General features: G+C 46.6%; 2 protein-coding genes across 2 annotated transcripts in view; both read left to right on the forward strand.

Annotated features, from left to right (window-relative positions):
- The window catches only part of LOC309553687 (protein mono-ADP-ribosyltransferase PARP12-like), a 41,346-nt gene extending 27,319 nt beyond the window's left edge, over positions 1 to 14,027 (forward strand). Inside the window, exon 10 of the mRNA XM_082255038.1 lies at positions 13,678 to 14,027. Within this exon, the coding sequence (XP_082111164.1) occupies positions 13,678 to 13,964 (287 nt within the window). The 3' untranslated portion in view covers positions 13,965 to 14,027. The remainder of the gene's footprint in view (positions 1 to 13,677) is intronic.
- LOC309553686 (protein mono-ADP-ribosyltransferase PARP12-like) overlaps positions 1 to 20,157 on the forward strand; it is a 147,133-nt gene that overhangs the window by 42,627 nt on the left and 84,349 nt on the right. The window lies entirely within an intron of this gene.

Here is a 20,157-nt window from a genome sequence, read left to right on the forward strand (position 1 = left end):
AAGAAAGCAAAAGTTAGTCAAATGCATCACATATGAAATACAAGTCTAACTATCTGTACAGTTGAATGGAAAGACCCTTCTTTATTGGATGTAAGGGCGACCTTTCCATTCCCTCCCTGACTGCCTCTGCCAACCTGTGTCTTGACACGCCGGGGTTCTCCTTTATTGGAAGAGCTTGTCCCCTAACACTAGCTGTCTAGACAGAGTACTTTTTGTTAAAGTGAAGTACAGCGCCCTCTGCTGTCCTTCCAAGCACTTCAGTAAGGAAACAGGTCAGGTCACAGTCTCTCATGACCTACAGTCCTGCGGAGTCAGGGAAACATCACAGGGGTCCAGCAAGGCACTCCCCACCAAAGTTCTTGGACACTTGAACTTGGTAGCAACATCTTCACCTGTAAAGACTGTGGATGAAGTCCCACACAGCCATTTGTAATCCACAAAAGGTCCTGGCCCAATGGCCCAAGGGCCCCCAACACACAAAAAAAATAATTTCCAGAAGACCCGGACCCGATGGTCCCAAAAGGTCTGACATCACAACACTTGACATTTCCAAGGACCTTGGCCCGATGGCCCAAGGGGTCTGTTTTAAACTTCAAATACTTGTAATCTTGAATCCAGCATTTTATCACTTTAAAAGTTTCCTTGGTCAGTTGTGGTAGCCAGCCGGCCACACCATTTTTTTTTCTGAATCTCCTCCTATTTTGGATGGGTTGACAATCCTCAGATGTAGGACTCAGGGTGGGTCACTTGGACATATTCCCCTTGCTCATTTTTAACCCGGATGGACCAAGCATGTCTTGACCCATCTGGGCGACGGACCTTCTCCCTATCTATGTAGATGGAACGCCCGTAATACCATTGGAGTTTTGAACTCCTCTTTTAGTCCCTCCTCTGGAGAGTCCCGGTAAGGATTTGGGACAAACAAGTAATCCCAAATGAGTTAATCGCACCAAAAGTCCCCGGACTTCTCCACTAACAGAATTATTTTCCTTTGGTACATAAGGGTAGTCATACCCATACTCCAATGCAACCTTTTTCTGTATCCACTGCTGCATCCTGGACAACCGGGGAAGGGTTCTCAGGTTTCCTCTCCCTGGTGGAGAAAATGGGGTACATATTCTCTGTATCATCTCTTCATATGCTGTATTTTGGTCTCCGGCCCTAACAATATTTTCTGGAGGGGTGAGGTCTGGGACCCTTGTAACATAAGCGTCGCAGAACCCCAATTTCTGAGCCAGTTCCCCCCTCTCAAAAGCCTCTTGGGCCTCCTGGTCTAATGGCACAGCCACTTCTGGACCGGGGGAGCTGTTTCCCGCTTCTAACCCCCATTCCCATTCAGTCTTGTCTATTGATCCCCGATTATCCATCCCTTCTTCCAACGGTCCATATTTCATGTAGAAGGATGGGGAATCAACTCATACAGGGCACTTTTCACCCTCACTGCTGGTGCTGGTAGGTGACGCCTGCACCGTTTCTGACTTTCCAGACTGTGGAATACTGATGGGGACGGATCCCGCTATGGCCTTTGGGGTAGGTCGTTTCGGCCATTCTCCAACTGTTTGGGTAGATACGGTCCCCCTTCCTATGGAGCTCTGCGACTGAACTCCCTTCCCATAGACTGTAGGCCCACTGACTGATGGTAGGGCCTCCAACTGCATCATGAGTCTGAACATGCCCCTCCCGGCTCCGCGGAGAAACTTTGGCTTGTTCCCGGTCACCTCCTGAGTGAGGCCTGTCTCCCACAGAACGGTGAGCTTCTTGGGGCGACTCTCACTTTTCTCTGCCCTGAGCAGCAGATTGCCACATTGCCCACATTGAACCCACGCTTGCACCCTTAGATTAATAGTGGCACACTGGGGACATACCAATCCAAGGAACTCCCGGCCGCCTCCCGTGCACAACGTGAGTCCGCTGTCCGGCACCATCCGGATACCGGTATCCCAAACAAAGGGGGGATCAGGCTGGTCGATCTGCTCTCAGCTCTGCCCTGCAGGGTTCTCGCCCATGGTGGCAGTAATAGCGGGAACACTCTTCGCTCCTCTCATGAACGACATGCCTCTCTCTCCTACACGTGTCTCCCGCATGACTGCACCCGAAGGAGGGGATATTAATAGAGTCCCCTGGATCACTCCTGATTGGCCGAATGTTCCCGCTGTCTCCACCCTTTCGCCATATTGGGGGGTTACTCCTCCCACTGTGCAGACCTGCATGTGGCGCGCTTTCCTGCGCAGTACTGAAACTCTTCCCCTGCCATGCTTCGTCGCTGCAAACTTCTGGGAAGGAGCTGCAAAGCGGATTATGTCACTTGCCAGACATACATCCACCCATCTTAACTGAACTAGGGCCACAACTGCGCCTTCGTTCACTGAAGCCAGCCGTCCCTCCTTGCTCGGCAAGAGTAGCATCCTGCTGTCGGCCGCACGGCCGATACTTCTCTTCCTTGCCACACACGTGCAATCCTCATCTTCCATACTGGCTCCAGGACTAGCCCCACTGCCCCTCTTGGCATGGCCGACTATGATCCCCACAGTATACGTGCAGTGACTATAAAGAATAAATGTCCCGCTGTCAAATGCACGGTCAACATCCTTCCACATAGTGTGCACCATCACTAGGGCCCTGGCACCTCTCTTCCCGTGCCCCTGGCCTACATTTTCACTGTCCACACTAGGACCTCCGGTGTCCTCTACTCTGTCCTCCCTGGGACCCCTGATGCCATCTTCACTGCCCACCCTGGGACTTCTTACTGTTAAGCAGTTGCAGCATTCATACACAGGAAAACACTTGCCCCCTGCTCTCCATCTTCTGGTAGCAGAGTACATTTCATAGTCCATATGAAAAGTCTTTGTCACATTACAATTTTTCTTAAAACATTTTCGCCGCCACAAGCATCCTTCCATGTGGGCTTCCAACCTCAACCCACTCTCCCTGTCCCCTGCAGTTGCAGTCTCACACCCGGCCTGGCATTTAAATAGCAGTTCCGGACACAAAAATTGACTTTTTGGACAGTTCTTTCTGCCGTTACCAAGGGCAACAGGCCCAGTAACCAATGGCAAAATCCCAGACGAGCCCCCAAATGTAGCAGGTTTTCCAGGCATTGAGCCTGATGTGGGTCTGCCATCGTTACCGGTTACCTCTCCAGCCCATGTGAGCTGCGACCCTGGGTGTGAGAACTGAGACATTGACAACTCCGGCATCTTTGTTTTGTGGTTTTATTGTATTTAAGGGGATGGGAGAAGGGAATGTGTGGGATACTCCTTTAGGCTCAACTAGGTACAACTTGGGACTTTATCCGGAAAAAAATGTCTGTTAACGCTGCCTTGACGCCAGCCGACGCTGGCACTTAGAACTCACTGTAATTTGAAAGAAGTGATGAATCCTCGACTTTAAGTCCAGAAGACCCAGGACTGTAGAGTATTATACTGCTGACACTGCAAAGTCACTGACTACTCCCTCCAGCCTTGCACTGGAATTCCTGTATGGCTGCAACTCTCAACTGGTACTCTTCACAATTCAGGGCCCAAACTGCAGGCGCCCCCTTTAAGCTTTAGCTCTTCAGGGTGCACTGACTATGTACCCCCTCTGTTACTTCAGGGTCCTCAACCTGGGTACCCCCTTTCCAACTAGCTGACACTGGATCCCAGAACCTCCTCTGGAGTGGTCTCCTCTAACACTTCAGGCAGACCCCCAGGGGCAATCCTCAGTACTCGCGACCTGTGTAGGCTTTCCTGGGAATGGACCCCTCTCGCTCTCCACTGGTTCTCAGCACACCAGATCCCCTCAGCTCAACTCAGCACTCTCTGGATTCTCAGGCGACACCCCGAGACATCCATTTCCTCAGACAGGAGGAAAGACAGCCGTTCTCTCCCTCCTGGAACTATGCTCCCGCCAAAGACGCCGAGTCATGCGCCCCCTTCAGACTTATACCCTCCCCCAGAAATCTCTGCAGCAGAATCTGCCTCTTGGGATAGATACAAGCCTGAATGTATCTCTGATTGGGCTTTCTCCACTGCCCTATCAGAAGCTTCCAATAGAGCCAGTGGGGAGACTCCCCTTCTCAGAAGACGCACTTGGGAGCCATGACAACCTACCTGACAGAAAGGAACATGGCCCTGCTGTTAAGCAGACATGGCCTAATATGCATTTACCTAGCACCTACCTGTAGGGTGCTACAATAAAAAAAATCACATGTACATAAGTATTCACAGCCTTTGCCATGGCACTCAAAATTGAGCTCAGGTGCATCCTGTTTCCACTGAGCATCCTTGAGATGTTTCTACAATTTGATTGTAGAATGGACATGATTTGGAATGGCACACACCTGTCTTTATAGGTCCCACAGTTAACAGTGCATGTCAGAGCACAAACCAAGCCATGAAGTCCAATGAATTGTCTGTAGACCTCCGAAACAGGGTTGTATCAAGGCACAGATCTGGGGAAGGGTACAGAAAACTTTCTGCAGCATTTAAGATCCAAATGAGCACATTAACCTCCATCATCTAGAAATGGAAGGAGTTTGGAACCACCAGGACTTTTCCTAGAGCAGGCTGAGCGATCTGGGGAGAAGGGCTTTAGTCAGGGAGATGACCAAGAACCTGATGGTCTTTCTAAAAGAGCTCCAGAATTCCTCTCTGGAGAGAGGTGAACCTTCCAGAAGAACAATCATCTCAGAAGCACTCAACCAATCAGACCTGTATGGTAGAGTGACCAGGAAGCCACTCTTTAGTAAAAGGCACATGACAGCCTGCCTGGATTTTGGCAAAATGCACCTGAAGGACTCTCAGACATTGAGAAACAAATTTCTCTAGCCTTATGAAACAAAGAATGAACTCTTTGGCCTGAATGGAAAGCATCATGCCTGGAGGAAACCAGGCACTGCTCATCACCTGGCCAATACCATCCCTACAGTGAAGCATAATGCTGACAGCATCATGCTGTGGGGAAGTTTTCCGCAGCAGGAACTGAGAGACTAGTCAGGATTGACTAAAAGATAAATGCAGCAATGTACAGCAACATCCTTGATGAAAACCTTCTCCAGAGTGCTCTGGACTGGGGCGAAGGTTAATCTCTGAACAGGACAACTACCCTAAGCACACAGCCAAGATAACAAAGAAATGGCTCCAGGACATCTCTGTAAATTTTCTTGAGTAGCCCAGCCGGAGCCCAAACTTGCACATCTCTAGAGAGATCTGAAAATGGCTATGCACCGATGATCACCATTTAACCTGATGGAGCTTGAGAGGTCCTGCAAAGAAGAATAGGAGAAACTACCTAAAAATAGGTGTGCCAAGCTTGTAGCATCATGCTCAAAAAGACTTGAGGCTGTAATTGGTGCCAAAGGTGCTTTAACAAAGTATTGAGCAAAGGCTGTGAATACTTATGTACATGGGATTTTTTTCCTTTTTTATTTTTAATAAATTTGCAAAGATTTCAAACAAACTTCTTTCACGTTGTCATTATATAGTTACATAGTTACCTAGTTAGTGAGATTGAAAGAAGACATCAGTCCATCCAGTTCAACCCATAATGTGTTTGCTGCTAACCGTACATTGTATACCCCTTTATGTTGTGGTCTTTAAGGTGCCCATTTAATAGTTTTTTTAAACTATCGATGCTCCCCTCTGATACCACTGCTTGGGGAAGAGAATTCCACATCCTTACCGCTCTGACAGTAAAGAACCCCTTACGTAGTTTAAGGTTAAACCGTTTTTCTTCTAGTTTTAGCGAGTGGCCCTGTGTCTTATTGTATTCCCTTTCTCTGAAAAGTTTGTTCCTTATGCTATTGTCACCAGTACAGTATTTGTACATTGATATCATATCCCCTCTCAAGCGTCTCTTCTCCAGAGAGAATAAGCTCTATGCCTGTAGCCTTTTCTCATAGCTGATGTCCTCCACTCCCCTAATTATCTTTGTTGCCCTTCTCTGTACTCTTTTCTCCAGTTCTAGTACATCCTTTCTGAGGACCGGTGCCCAGAACTGGACGGCATATTCAAGATATGGCCGGACTAAAGTCTTGTAAAGTGGGAAAATAATGTCTTTATTTCTGGAGTGAATCCCCCTTTTTTTTACATGCCAGTATTCTGTTGGCTTTGCTTGCAGTGGCTTGGCATTGCATGCCAATGCCAAGCCTGTTGTCCACTAGGACCCCCAGGCAGGGCCGGAGTGGGACTCATTTTCAGCCCTGGAGTTTCATGCCTTAGACCGGCCCACTTTAGTTCACCTGACTGAAAAACTCCCACACATGGTATCATCCCATCCTACCTTGTTGCCAAGACTGCTGCAACACTCTCAGCTGTTCACCTCCACCATCATAATGGTGAGCTCAGTCTCCGCGCTTTTTCTCCCCTAGTGCAGTAGGTGTGAGCTAAAAGGTCACTCATGTGATGGTGGAAGTGAACAGTAACAGCTGGGCGTGTCTTACCAACAAGACGGGATGGGATACCATCACTGGGAGTTTTTTAGTCAGGTTTTAGGAGGTATATAAATGGCCTTTACCTATAACAAGGGCTTTATTCATCTTTAGTCAGAGCTTTATAATTTCATTTTATCTACTACACCCCCCCTTTATCAGTATTGGCAATTTTTGAAAAGATGAACTAATCCTTTCATGTTCACTAAAACATGCAGTTTGCCTCAGGGGCGGACTGACAACTCATGGGGCCCCCGGGCAATAGGGGATCATGGGGACCCCTGTGTCCCCGTCCATATGTCCCAGCCCACACTCAAGCAGCTTATCAATGCCCATCAAATGCAGCCTTACCAGTACCCATCAAATGCAGCCTCATCAGTGCCCATCAAATGCAGCCTTATCAGTGCTTATCAAATGCAGCCTCACTAGTGCCCATCAAATGCAGCTTATTAGTGCCCATTAATTAAACCTCACCAGTGCCCATAAAATGCAGCTTATCAGTGCCCATAAAATGCAGCTTATCAGTGCCCATCAAACGCAGCCTCATCAGTACCCATCAAATGCAGCCCAATCAGTGCCCATCAAATGCAGCCTCACCAGTGCCCACCAAATGCAGCTTATTAGTGCCAATCAAGGCAGCATCAATAGTGCCTATCAAAGGTGGTGGTCACCTTTGATAACGTCTTCTTGGACGAAACGCCGTCAGGTCGCGGCGTGCTGACGTCATCCCGGAAGTTATCCTAGGAGCGGATGTGCCTTGCCGTCCGGCCGGCGGCTCCCATCCATTACGATTGCGATTTTATCTACTATGCTTGTGAGTGTTCTTCTTTTAATTATTAAACCAGTCATTATTTTATTACACTATTGGCGTTTTTCTTTCACTCGGGCTGTATCTTGGTACTGAGTTCATAGTTAACACCATTGATGCTGTTGGTCCCGGAACTTCACGTATGATGGGAAAGCATTACTAGATCTACTGCTTGGAATATTTGTCATCTGGTAAGAGGCCAACAGGGCTTTTGAGTGACGTTTCTGGTTTCTTGGCGATCTGGATTTACTTATTTGCTCATTTGACTCTATTTTTGATCATTCACAATATTCGCTGAGGACTCTGACAACCTCCATCTCCCGGATCTGTGACTATATCTCGGCATATGAATTTTGCAGACTTTTAGTGGCTATCCGGTAAGCACATTTCCTACAGAGACTGTGGAGTGTGATCTATGTCTTCAGCGTCAATCAAGTTGTTATATGGGACATTGATTTTTGTTTGGACATTAATTTTTGTTTACCCATTTCACGCAGCGCGGCTTATTTTTCTATACATTATTTGAGGGTGTGGTCGCACTTGAAGTCGCTGCTCTTTACATTATTCACTTTAGCGCGGTTATTTTTTCCTTTTTATTCTTAGTGCCTATCAAATGCAGCCTCACCAGTGCCCATCAAATGCAGCTTATTAGTGCTCATCAATGCAACCTCACCAATGCCAACAAATGCAGCCTTATTAGTCCCCATCAAATGCAGCTAATCATTGGCATCAAATGCAGCTTATCAGTGCCCATCAAATGCAGTTTATCAGTGCCCATCAAATGCAGTTTATTAGTGCCCATCAAATGCAGCCTCCCCAGTGCCTTATTAGTGGCCCATCAAATGCAGCCTCGCCAGTGCCCATCAAATGCAGCTTATTAGTGCCCATTAATGAATCCTCACCAGTGCTCATCAAATGTAGCTTATCAGTGCCCATTAATGAACCCTCACCAGTGCTCATCAAATGTAGCTTATTAGTGCCCATTAATGAACCCTCACCAGTGCTCATCAAATGTAGCTTATTAGTGCCCATTAATGAACCCTCACCAGTGCTCATCAAATGTAGCTTATCAGTGCCCATCAAATGCAGCTTATTAGTGCCCATTAATGAAACCTCATCAGTGCTCATCAAATGTAGCTTATCAGTACCCATCAAATGCAGCCTCATCAGTACCCATCAAATGCAGCCCCATCAGTACCCATCAAATGCAGCCCTATCAGTACCCATCAAATGCAGCCTCACCAGTGCCACCAAATGCAGCTTATTAGTGCCCATCAATGCAACCTCACCAGTGCCATCAAATGCAGCCTCACCAGTGCCCATCAAATGCAGCTTATTAGTGCCCATCAATGCAACCTCACCAGTGCCAACAAATGCAGCCTTATTAGTCCCCATCAAATGCAGCTAATCAGTGGCATCAAATTCAGCTTATCAGTGCCCATCAAATGCAGTTTATCAGTGCCCATCAAATGCAGCCTCCCCAGTGCCTTATTAGTGGCCCATCAAATGCAGCCTCACCAGTGCCCATCAATGCAACCTCACCAGTGCCATCAAATGCAGCCTTATTAGTGCCCGTCAAATGCAGCTTATCAGTGCCATCAAATGCAGCCTCACCAATACCCATCAAATGCAGCCTGACCAGTGCCCATCAAATGCAGTCTGTTAGTGCTCATTAATGCAACCTCAGAAGTGCCAACAAATGCAGCCTTATTAGTGCCCATCAAATGCGGCTTATCATTACCCATCAATTGCAGCCTTATCAGTGCTCATCCAATGCAACTTATCAGTGCCCATCTAATGCAACCTCACCAGTGCCTGGATCACACAGAGCAGAGATCTCTCGCTGTGTCGCGGAGCTTGAATTTAAATTGCCTGGCGGCTGCTGTCAACATGGTTCCACCTCCTAGACTGGCTCCTATGACACAGGTCACACTGATTCAATTTCCTAGCATTGGATCAGTGTGCCGTCTATCATAGGAGCTGATCTAGGAGGCGGGACTTTGTTACATCGCTGCAGAACAATTCAGATCCAGGTTCCGTGACACAGCAGGAGATCGCTGCTCTGTGTGACATACACAAGAAGAGGAGGAAGGAGGGGAGCACTCTGACAGGGGCGCCCCAGAATGACGTCATTGATGCAATTGTGATTCAGCTGTTGCCTGCATTGATTGAGAATCATTTAAGGCTGAATCGCAATGTATCGATTATATGATTATTTTCAACACCCCTACTTGACCACCAATGTTAGTCCCGGTTCACATGCGATGACAGACATTGCATGTGATTCGCAGCGCACTTCTCTGAAAATCACGTGATGTCTGTGCAATGCAAATTCAGCCATACTGACTGTATGGCTAAATTTGCGTCGCATTTGGACACATGTCGCACAGGACCCTTTTTTGGGTGCACAGCAGAATTGGATTGCATGGGTGTTCACACCTATGTGATCCGATTCATGTCTGAACTGACAGTTCACACTGCGATATACGAACTGATCTGGGGGTGTCGGTAACTTCGTATTGACAGCCCCCAGCGATTCGCATATGGCAGTGTGAACTGCCTGCGATTTGAATGCGATGCGGGAACCTGCAGTGAATTCGCAGGGTTCCCGCATCGCATATGTGTGAACCGGCACTAAGAGACATTCTTCCAGCTGAATTGTACAGATGTCAGTGTTAGGGAAAAGCCCTTAGTGTACAGATATCAGAGATATATATAGGGAAAAACTCATTAGGTGCTATATCCTATAGATAAAACTGATATCTGTACACTAAGGGCTTTTCCCTAACACTGTACACTGATATAGTGGCACTCACTATACTGGGGAATGGCACTGGGGAAGAAGGAAGGAACACTCAGTCAGTCCTGCTGGTGGTTAGACAGACACACAGAACACCTTAAACTGCTGTCATTATCACACACGGCAGGTCAGGCTGGTTAGCTCCGAGGTGACTCTGCTTGGCTCTGCACTCTACAGCCTCCATCTCCCTCACCCGAGGCAGTGATGTGTAGCCCCGTCCCTCATCTGAATTCCCCAGAGGGAGGGGTGGCCAGAGCAACCTGTCCCTGCTATTATCTCCACACGGCTGACGGCTCCATGATCACTCTCTGATCCATCCTGTGATAGGGTGCCATCTCTTCTTCCACGCCTCCTACAAGAAGTGTATCGCCTGCGAGCCAATTATCGGCAGCGCTGAGCGGCCCGGGGGCATGTTTTTGGAGTGGGACCGAGGCATGGAACGCAGCATGTCCTGGAAGTGAGTTTAGTAAGTGACTTCCTCTTCACCATGAAATGACAACGGCCCTTGACCAATCCAGCCCACCAGAAATTCTCACGGTGCTCCCAATTGGCCAATCCGGGCCTGCCCCCAGGTCCATTTCCATCTTAGATTCACCCAGAGGTTCCCCCCAGCAAGTAACTTGCATTTATATTTCTGACACCCAAGGGCATTACCTTACATTTTTCAACATTACACCTCATATGTCATGTAGTTGCTCACCCCATTATTTTATTCAGGTCTGCTTATAAGGTTACCACTTCCTGCATAGAAGATATTAGCCTGTTTAGCTTTGTATCGTCCGCAAATACCGAGATTGTGCTGGATATCCCATCCTCTAGGTCATTTATGAATAAATTAAACAGGATTGGTCCCAGGACAGATCGTTGGGGGATCCCACTTAGCACACCTGCCCAATCCGAGTACTCCCCATTTATCACCATCCTCTGGACTCACCCATGGAGCCAGTTCTCTATCCAGGTACTCACCCTTTGGTCCTTACCTACGTACCTTAGTTTGTACAGTAAGCGTTCATGGGGAACTGTGTCAAATGCCTTTGCAAAGTCCAGATTCATCAACTCACGGCAACTCACTTCATCATAGAAGGTTAATAGATTGGCCATGCAAGAACAATTTTTCATGAATCCATGCTGATTACTACTAATAATACCGTTTTGATTACTAAAGTCTTGTATATAGTCCCTTAACATCCCCTCCAAAATTCTGCAGACTACTGATGTTAGGCTAACCGGCCTATAGTTCCCCCGGGATATATCTCGGCCCTCTTTTAAATATTGGTACCACGTTGTATTTTTTCCAATCAGCTAGCATCATACCTGCCTGTAGACTATCCATAAAGATCAAGAACAATGGTCTGGCTATTACCTGGCTGAGTTCTTTAAGAACCCTCTGGTGCAAGCTATCCGGTCCTGGTGATTAATTTATGTTAAGTTTTTCAAGTTTAGTTCTAAGTCTATCTTCTGTTAACCATGGGGGTGTATTATTTATTTTAACATTACAAGCTGGGTTAGTGTAGCCCCCCAATTCTTTTGTGAAAACTGAAGAGAAGAATTTATTTAGCACTTTCGCCTTCTCTCTGTCCTCTGTGGCCAGATTCCCTTCATTGTCTTTTATGGGGCCAAAGTGTTCTAGTCTCGCTTTCTTACTATTTATTTACTTAAAGAATCTATTGGATTTTTTTTTACTCTCTTCCGCTATATGTCTCTCGTGTTCTATTTTAGCCGCCTTGATTTTGCCTTTACATTTCTTATTGCACTCTTTGTAATGTTGGAATGCTGTCAGTGACCCCTCAGCCTTGTATTTTTTGAAGGCCCTTTCTTTAGTTTTAATATGCATTTTTATGTTTGAGTTTAGCCACCCAGGGTCTATTTTTGCTCTTTTAAACGTATTCCCCTTTGGGATGCACTGGCCAATCCCTTTATGTAATATGTTCTTGAAGCACTCCCATTTTTCCTCCGTGTTTTTTGTTCCTAGGGTTCTATCCCATTTGATATTGTCTAGCAAAGAGCGCAGTTTAGGGAAGTTGGCTCTTTTGAAATTCAGTGTCCTTATATTACCCTTGTGTTTCCTATTTCTTTGATTTATACTGCAACTGATTGACCTATGGTCACTGTTTCCTAAGTTGCCCTGTATTTCTATATCCGTGATCAGGTCAGTATTGTCAGTAATCAGTAGGTCAAGTACCGCATTGTTTCTTGTCGGTGCATTCACCATCTGACCCATGAAATTGTCCTTCAAAACATTTAGGAACTGCCGAGCCTCAGAAGAATGCGCAGTTCCTTCTGCCCAGTCTATATGTGGATAATTAAAGTCCTCCATTATAATGACAATTCCCATCCTTGCTGCCATTCCAAGCTGTGATAGGAGGTCCGCCTCCCCCTCCTCCCTCTGGTTTGGGGGTCTATAGAATACGCAAAATATTACTTTCCCCTTACTGCCTTTCCTTTGAAGTTCTACCCATAGAGATTCTTCCTCCTCCTTAGCTCCATTTGCGATGTCGTCCCTCATATTTACCTGGACACTGTTCTTAATATACAGACATACCCCTCCCCTTTTTCTACCTTCTCTATCTCTGCGATATAGGGAATACCCCTGAATGGTCACCAGCCAGTCATGAGAGCTGTCAAACCAAGTCCCCACAAAATCGAAATCCTCCTCATAGATTAGCAGCTCCGGTTCTCCCATCTTGTTGGCCAGGCTTCTAGCATTGGTATACAAACCTCGTAATTTTTTCCGGTTGCATACTCTATCCTCGTTCGATGTTTTTAGGCTGCACTTGCGATTTTTCCCCCTATCCTCCTTGGGTTTAGGAACTGTGAGTACCCTACTGCTAATGTCCCCATTACTGCCCGCTGAACCTTGATCCCCACTGGCTAATTCTACATCTGTACCTCCCCCCATCACCTAGTTTAAAAGCCCCTCTGGCCATTTTTTCTCCCAGTACGGCTGCACCCTCCCCATTTAGGTGCAAACTGTCCCTACTAAAGAGCTGGTAGCCGACTGAGAAGTCGGCCCAGTTCTCCAGAAACCCTCCTTACTACACCAGCTCCTCAGTATTGTTTGTAGAATTCTGAGGAAAATAATGAATTTAATCAATTTTGGAATAAAGCTGTAACATAACAAAATGTGGAAAAAGTAAAGCGCTGTAAATACTTTCTGGATGTTTTGTACATGCCAAATAGCCACTATAATACTCTGGACATTTTTTACATTGTTTGTACTGATAAAGATTGTATAATTTTTTATATAACACTTTCTAAGGCTCTATATTCTCCCCTATGGTTGCCTTGAACATCCCATTTATGAGGGTTTTTCTTTGTATATGTAGTTAAGGGATGTTAGGCTTACTACTGAATTTGCTCACCCTATAACTTGTTACAAGATTATGATGTTGCAGTCTGATTACTGGGAGGGGGAGACTGAGGAAATGCTACTGCTGCAGATTGATGACATAATCTCAGTTTAGCAAAGTTACTGATTTTAACATGAGGCTAGGTTTTTGATGATAAAAGGTAGCACTCATCTTTTCCCACTCCATCCATCCAAAAAAAAAGTTTTGCTCTAGATAGACTTTAGTAAGTTTTTTTCTCAGTAATGCAGTAGGAGCCTCTCCTATTCTGTAAATGAGGGACATATATAACTTGTAAACTTTTTCCCAACAGGAAGTTACTTTGCAAAAGATGCATCCTATTCCCACAACTACTGCATGCCCACCCCTACTGGAACACGAACTATGTTTGTGGCTCGTGTGCTGGTCGGTGACTTTGTTGTAGGAGATTCCCAGATGCGACGCCCACCTCAGAAATACAACAAAACTGAGAGTTATGACTCCTGCGTGGACAACATCCAAACTCCGTCCATCTTTGTGGTGTTTGAGAAATTGCAGGTCTACCCAGAGTACATCTTGGAGTATGAGGAAGAGAAGAAATCTTCCTGTGTCATTAGCTGAGAGGGAACCGTATCTTCACAATCCAATGCCACAGTAAAATCAGTCCAATGTTACTGTGTATCCCCTTGGCCACTTATTTTATCTTAGTTGTCTCTTAGTTACCAGGATTTTCTGTTCTACTTTATGACTTTGTCAACTCCATTCTGAACTTCAGAACATGTAAGTGTAAAAGGCTTTGGTTGCTAAGGTGTTCAGGTTCTCGTGTTATTATTTAGCTAAATGAGCCCCTAGCTTTTTAGTTATGGCTTCTAGTGCTTCACCAATACATGAGCCTGACAAAAGAAACAAGAAACAGAAGGTGACTGTTTAGATCCCCACCTCCTTCAATTTGTTTGGTTATTGCCTGTGAGCCCCCTCTCCAGTTTAGAGCATCTTTTGCTGCTGGACAAAAGAAGAAACTTGGGGCAGATTAGCAAGGCAATGGGATGGGTGGGTTCCTGGTATATAATTTGTTATATCCCTTTCAATATATGGGGTTCGGGTCTATACTGTGAAAATATTTAATTGATGGGAATGCACATTCACTTTAAGGGGGGTCTCTATTTATTGAGGTTCTGGATTGATTGGAGAAGGCTAATAGGGGTTGATTTACTTAAGGCAAATAGACTGCGCTCTCGAAGTGCAGTTGCCCCAGAGCTTAGTAAATGAGCAGAAGTTCTGTTGACTTCCATAATCCAATCACGTGCAAGCAAAAATGCTGTTTTTATTTTTTATTTAGCTTGCACATGATTGGGTATTCTTTGCAAAGTGAAGCTTTACCTCACTTGCTAAGCTTTGGAATGACTGAGCTTTGAAGTGCACAGTCTATTTGCCTTTAGTAAATCAACACCAAAATCTTTTTATTTTTTGCTACCTGTGTGATCATTGGAATTCGAGAGGTGGTTCCCTCACACAGCAAAATCTGCATATGAGAAAATATGGCTGCTCCCATGTACAATTATAAAAGACTACTGATTTTTTCAAAAGAAAAAACATTTATTACCCAGCTGAGGACCTAAAGTACGACCTAGAAAAAACTTCAACAAAATACCTTGAGCATACCTCATATGCCCTGTTACTCTTCTGCTGCTTCATTAATTTAGAGCATCTCTTGCTGCTGGACAGAAGAGGCCACCTGGGGCAGATTAAGAAGGCAACAGCCAAAGACTGCATGGGTCCTTAGTGTACAGTTTATGTTGTATCCCTATCATAAAATGGGAAGGGGGTGGTCAATTCTCTACTGTCTTTATGGGAATGTGTGGGCAAAACTCAGATTCACTAAACAAATGCAAGAAAAATATTATGAATGAAGCATTTGGCTTGTATAGAATCACCATCTAATTGTAGTGTAACTGTTGACCAGGTATATACTAGACAAGTGCTATGGGAACTGGCTTGTCTATGAGAACCTTTTGTGATGGCCTTGGACATTTCCCAGGATGCTGAAAAATATACATGCAGTGTGTTCAGCAGCATAGAACTCACTGAGACTCACTTGAGTTGGTGCTTACAGTATATTTTCTGACGTGTGTCCCTTGCAGCTCCTAAATGAAAGGATGTTTTTTTTTTTTTCCTTCTTTTTGGTGTTTCTGATAAGGTTATAGGTCTGTGCAATGTGAAAACAATTTATAAAAAATGAAGGACAATGATTTGCTCCGCTGGTCGGTTTCTTTTCCTAGTAACTTCATACTTTTCAAGTGAATTATCCACAAAGTGCCTTCTTTTTTGGATGTATCCTCCTAGCAGTGAAAAATCATGAATTCTGATACCTGTCTATTTTTCAGTGCAAGTCTAACTTTTGGAGATATTCCAGTTATAGCTAGGATCTAATGGTCTCAGCTTCCTGTTTGCTGCTTATATCTCACTCTGGTGAGATCTCCTTGTCATAATTCTGAGCAGTCTACCTGTCTAACCAGTTGTATTGGGTGTGCCATCCAATTTGGTGTGTTTCAGCTTCTCCTGTTACACACTCTATATTTAACTAACAAATGCAGTGATAGTGTGAGACCCACAAAATGGTCACAGCAGAGGTGCAAAGGCGTAGAAATCTCACAAACTGTTACTGAAAGATAGATAAGACAGTGAGGGGGTTTAAAGAGACCCTGTTACCAGTTCATTAAATTCCACAACATTTTTCTTATAAGTTTCTTTGTGCATTTATTGTATTTTATGCAGGTTATTTACCTGTAAAAGCCTTGTTTGTGTAGGCATCAAAACACCCAGAGACTGCTGCTAGGGGCTGCCATCTTGGATGTGATGTCAGCGGACCCAGCAGTTACTCAAGTGACATTCTATATAACCCTGGCAGCTTTTAATGGTTATGTACCATGTTTCCCCGAAAATAAGACCGGGTCTTATATTAATTTTGGCTTCAAAAACCACACTAGGACTTATTTTCAGGGGATGTCTTATTTACGGAATGTACAATGACTATCTTCAAATGATTGTAACCGTAAAATAAATATCCTGATCCTTTAAAGCATGATAGACAGCACAGTGCTTGTGCTGTGTCATTTAGCCCTCTCTATGTTCTAAAAAGCCTAGAATAAAACAATAAAATGTTAAAAAAAAAAAGTTCTCTCCCCCTGTCAGCTCAGAAATCAGCATTATGACATTCTGTCCAATGCTTATGTTTATTCATTCCCAAAAATAAACCTTGGATAAAGTCATTGTAACATTATGCAATCGATTTTGTCAAAAGATTATATAATGTGCAGTGTGTCTCCTTTTGTAACCTTATTGTGGAAAATACCTTATTTACAGCGCCGCTGGGCGCTCACGTGACCCTCTGGACAGAGGCGGCTCTAGGCTTTGTGAGGCCTAAGGCAAAACTTGGACATGAGGCCCCACTCACGCCCATAATGGGAAAAATAATTAAAGCGATAAAAATTAACTGTATAAATTGCATATATTAAGAGCCTTAACCTTGGTACTATGAATTCACAGTTTCTAGAATTTTCTCTAACCAATTCTTCTTTAATCAAAGATCATTAAACATCGGTTATGTATGTATATATATATATATATATATATATATATATATATATATATATATATATATATATATATATAATGTCTGCTCTTACATCACAGTCCCCAGCATTTCCCTATAGGTCATGATTTCCTGAGTCCCTCCTTACATCAGAGTTCAGAGTCCCCCCTTACATAAGAGTTCTCCTTTAAATCAGATTCCCCCCAGCATCTCCTCCTTACATCAGAGTCCACAGAATTCCTCCTTACACTGTAAGAGGGATCTCTGAAGACTCTGATGTAAGAGGAGTTCTGGGCACCCTGATTTAGGGGGAATGTTTGGGACTCTGAAGTAAGGGGAGTTCTGGGAACCCCGATTTAAGGGGGAATGCTTTAGACTCTGATGTAAGGAGAGTTCTGGGAACCCTGATTTGAGGGGGAATGCTGGAGACTCTGGTGTAAAAGGGAACTCTGTGGTCACCAAAGCTTCCCCTTGCATCAGAATTTCCAGAGACCCCCTTACACTTCCCTTCTCCAGTCCGCCACAGTCCAGGGCACGACAAGTCCCACTGCAGAGGGCACTGTAAATTCCAGTATAGTGCACTGCCATTCCTCCCCAAGGAATGGAAGCCTGCTATGCTTGGACTTGTACTGCTCTCTGTAGGGGACTGAGGAACTAGTGCCTGCTATGCTAAGACTTGTAGTGCCCTCTGTGGGGACTAAGGCATGGCAGCCTGCTATTCTGGAACTTGTAGTGCCCTCTGTGAGGGACTGAGGATTCCCCAGTCCTCCACATTCTAGGGCACTATAAGTCCCAGCATAGTGGGCTGCCATTCCTCAGTCCCTCACAGCTGGGGGGAAAAACAACAGAGTTAAACATCTAAAGGACAACTCCAACCAAAACTACCAATAATGTACAGAGTCCATATGCTATATAATGTCACAGCCCCGCTACCCCTCACCTTCCACCTCGGGTGCTGTCATTGTGTAGGGCAAAGGGCTCCAGCTCCACCATGTTTGGCTTTGATGTCAGATATGCAGGACTGGCTCAGCTCCACTCTCTTCCCTGGTAACTGACTCTGGCATTACGGGGGGCCTCTCCTCCTCCCCCAGCCACCCAGGGGGGCCCTCTCCTTCCCCCCCAGCCACCCAGGGGGGCCCTCTCCTTCTTCCCCAGCCACCCAGGGGCCCCTCTCCTTCTTCCCCAGCCACCCAGGGGCCCCTCTTCCTTTTCTCCAGCCACCCAGGGGCCATCTCCTTCTCCTCCAGCCACCCAGGGGCCCTCTCCTTCTTCTCCTCCAGCCACCCAGTATCCCTCTCCTTCTCCTCCAGCCACCCAGGGTCCCTCTCCTTCTCCTCCTCCAGCCACCCAGGGGCCCTCTCCTTCTCCTCAAGCCACCCAGGGGCTCTCTCCTTCTCCCCCAGCCACCCAGGGGCCCTCTCCTTCTCCCCCAGCCACCGAGGGGCCCTCTCCTTCTCCCCCAGCCACCCAGGGGCCCTCTCCTTCTTCCCCAGCCACCCAGGGGCCCCTCTCCTTCTTCCCCAGCCACCCAGGGGCCCCTCTCCTTTTTCTCCAGCCACCCAGGGGCCATCTCCTTCTCCTCCAGCCACCCAGGGGCCCTCTCCTTCTTCTCCTCCAGCCACCCAGTGTCCCTCTCCTTCTCCTCCTCCAGCCACCCAGGGTCCCTCTCCTTCTCCTCCTCCAGCCACCCAGGGACCCTCTCCTTCTCCTCAAGCCACCCAGGGGCTCTCTCCTTCTCCCCCAGCCACCGAGGGGCCCTCTCCTTCTCCCCCAGCCACCCAGGGGCCCTCTCTTTCTCCCCCAGCCACCCAAGGGCCTTCTTCCCCAGCCACCCAGGGGCCATCTCCTTCCCCAGCCACCCAGGAGCCCTCTCCTCCTCCCTCAGCCACCTAGGGGCCCTCTCCTTCTCCCTCAGCCACCCAGGGGCCCTTTCCTTCTCCTTCAGCCACCCAGGGACCCTTTCCTCTTCCCCTAGCCACCCAGAGGCCCTCTTCTTTTCCCCTAGCCACCCAGGGGCCCTCTCCTTTTCCCCTAGCCACCCAGGGGCCCTCTCCTTTTCCCCTAGCCACCCAGGGGCCCTCTCCTTTTCCCCTAGCCACCCAGGGGCCCTCTCCTTTTCCCCTAGCCACCCAGGCGACCTCTCCTTTTCCCCTAGCCACAGAGGGGCCCTCTCCTTTTCCCCTAGCCACCCAGGAACCCTCTCCTTCTCTTCCAGCCACCCTCTCCTCCCCCAGCCACCCAGGCCCTTCTTCTTCTCCTCCTCCTCCACCAACCATTCTAAGACTCTTCCAACTTCCCTGGGGCTACTCACCCCCTTTGCGTAGTAGACACCACAAATCTATGACCTGGCCTGCAGAGTGACAAGTCGGGGCCTGGTTACCTGTATGTTCCTGGGCCAGGGCAGAGCTCTCCTCCCATAGCAACAACATGATAGCAGAGTGAGCTGACCGGGCAGTCACTTCCTTCTCATGCAGGTACACGCCCACCGATTCCTCCACATCTTAGGATTACATAATCAGACGGCCAATCCCAAGGCAGAGAAGGCGGGGTAAGTGTCAGCGGACAACAGACACCTGGCAGCCGCAGTGAAGGGACTGCAGCACACTGCTGCAACTTTTATAACCGAGGATTTAAAACAATCTTTTACTTGGGAGATTTCCTTGACTGCTCCCTTCTAAATGTTGTCGCTCCACCACTGGCCGCGAGGCCCCTGTAGGTGCGAGGCCTTAGGCGACCGCCTAATTTGCCTAATTAGAGAGCCGCCTATGCCTCTGGAGCTCTACTTTACCTCTCTGAATACTGCAGAGGGAGGGGCTGAGATCAAGGATTTTACTAGGGCTTATTTTCGGGGTAGGGCTTATTTTGCAGCCATCCCTGAAAATCATGCTAGGTCTTATTTTCAGGGTAGGGCTTATTTTCAGGGAAACAGGGTAGAGAGGTGTGGGGAGGGGCAGAGAAACTGGACAAGCATAGACAGTAATTAGACACTCCCAGAAGAGGAGAGGACCATGATGTGTTGGGAGAAGACTGTGCTAAGGAATTGACTCTTCTTAGAATGGTCACATCTTCTAGCAATTCAGAGGCACATTGAAAGTTAATAAAAATAATGTATGGAAATGAAAAAACACTACATTTAAAATACTTGATTCCTCTGTTATCTTTTTACCTGCAATATTTTAAATTGGTAACAGAGTCTTTTTAACCCTCCTAGCGGTATCCCCG

Source organism: Pelophylax lessonae (genome assembly GCF_965119305.1).
Source record: "Pelophylax lessonae genome assembly, chromosome: 4".
Taxonomy (NCBI): Eukaryota; Metazoa; Chordata; class Amphibia; order Anura; family Ranidae; genus Pelophylax; species Pelophylax lessonae.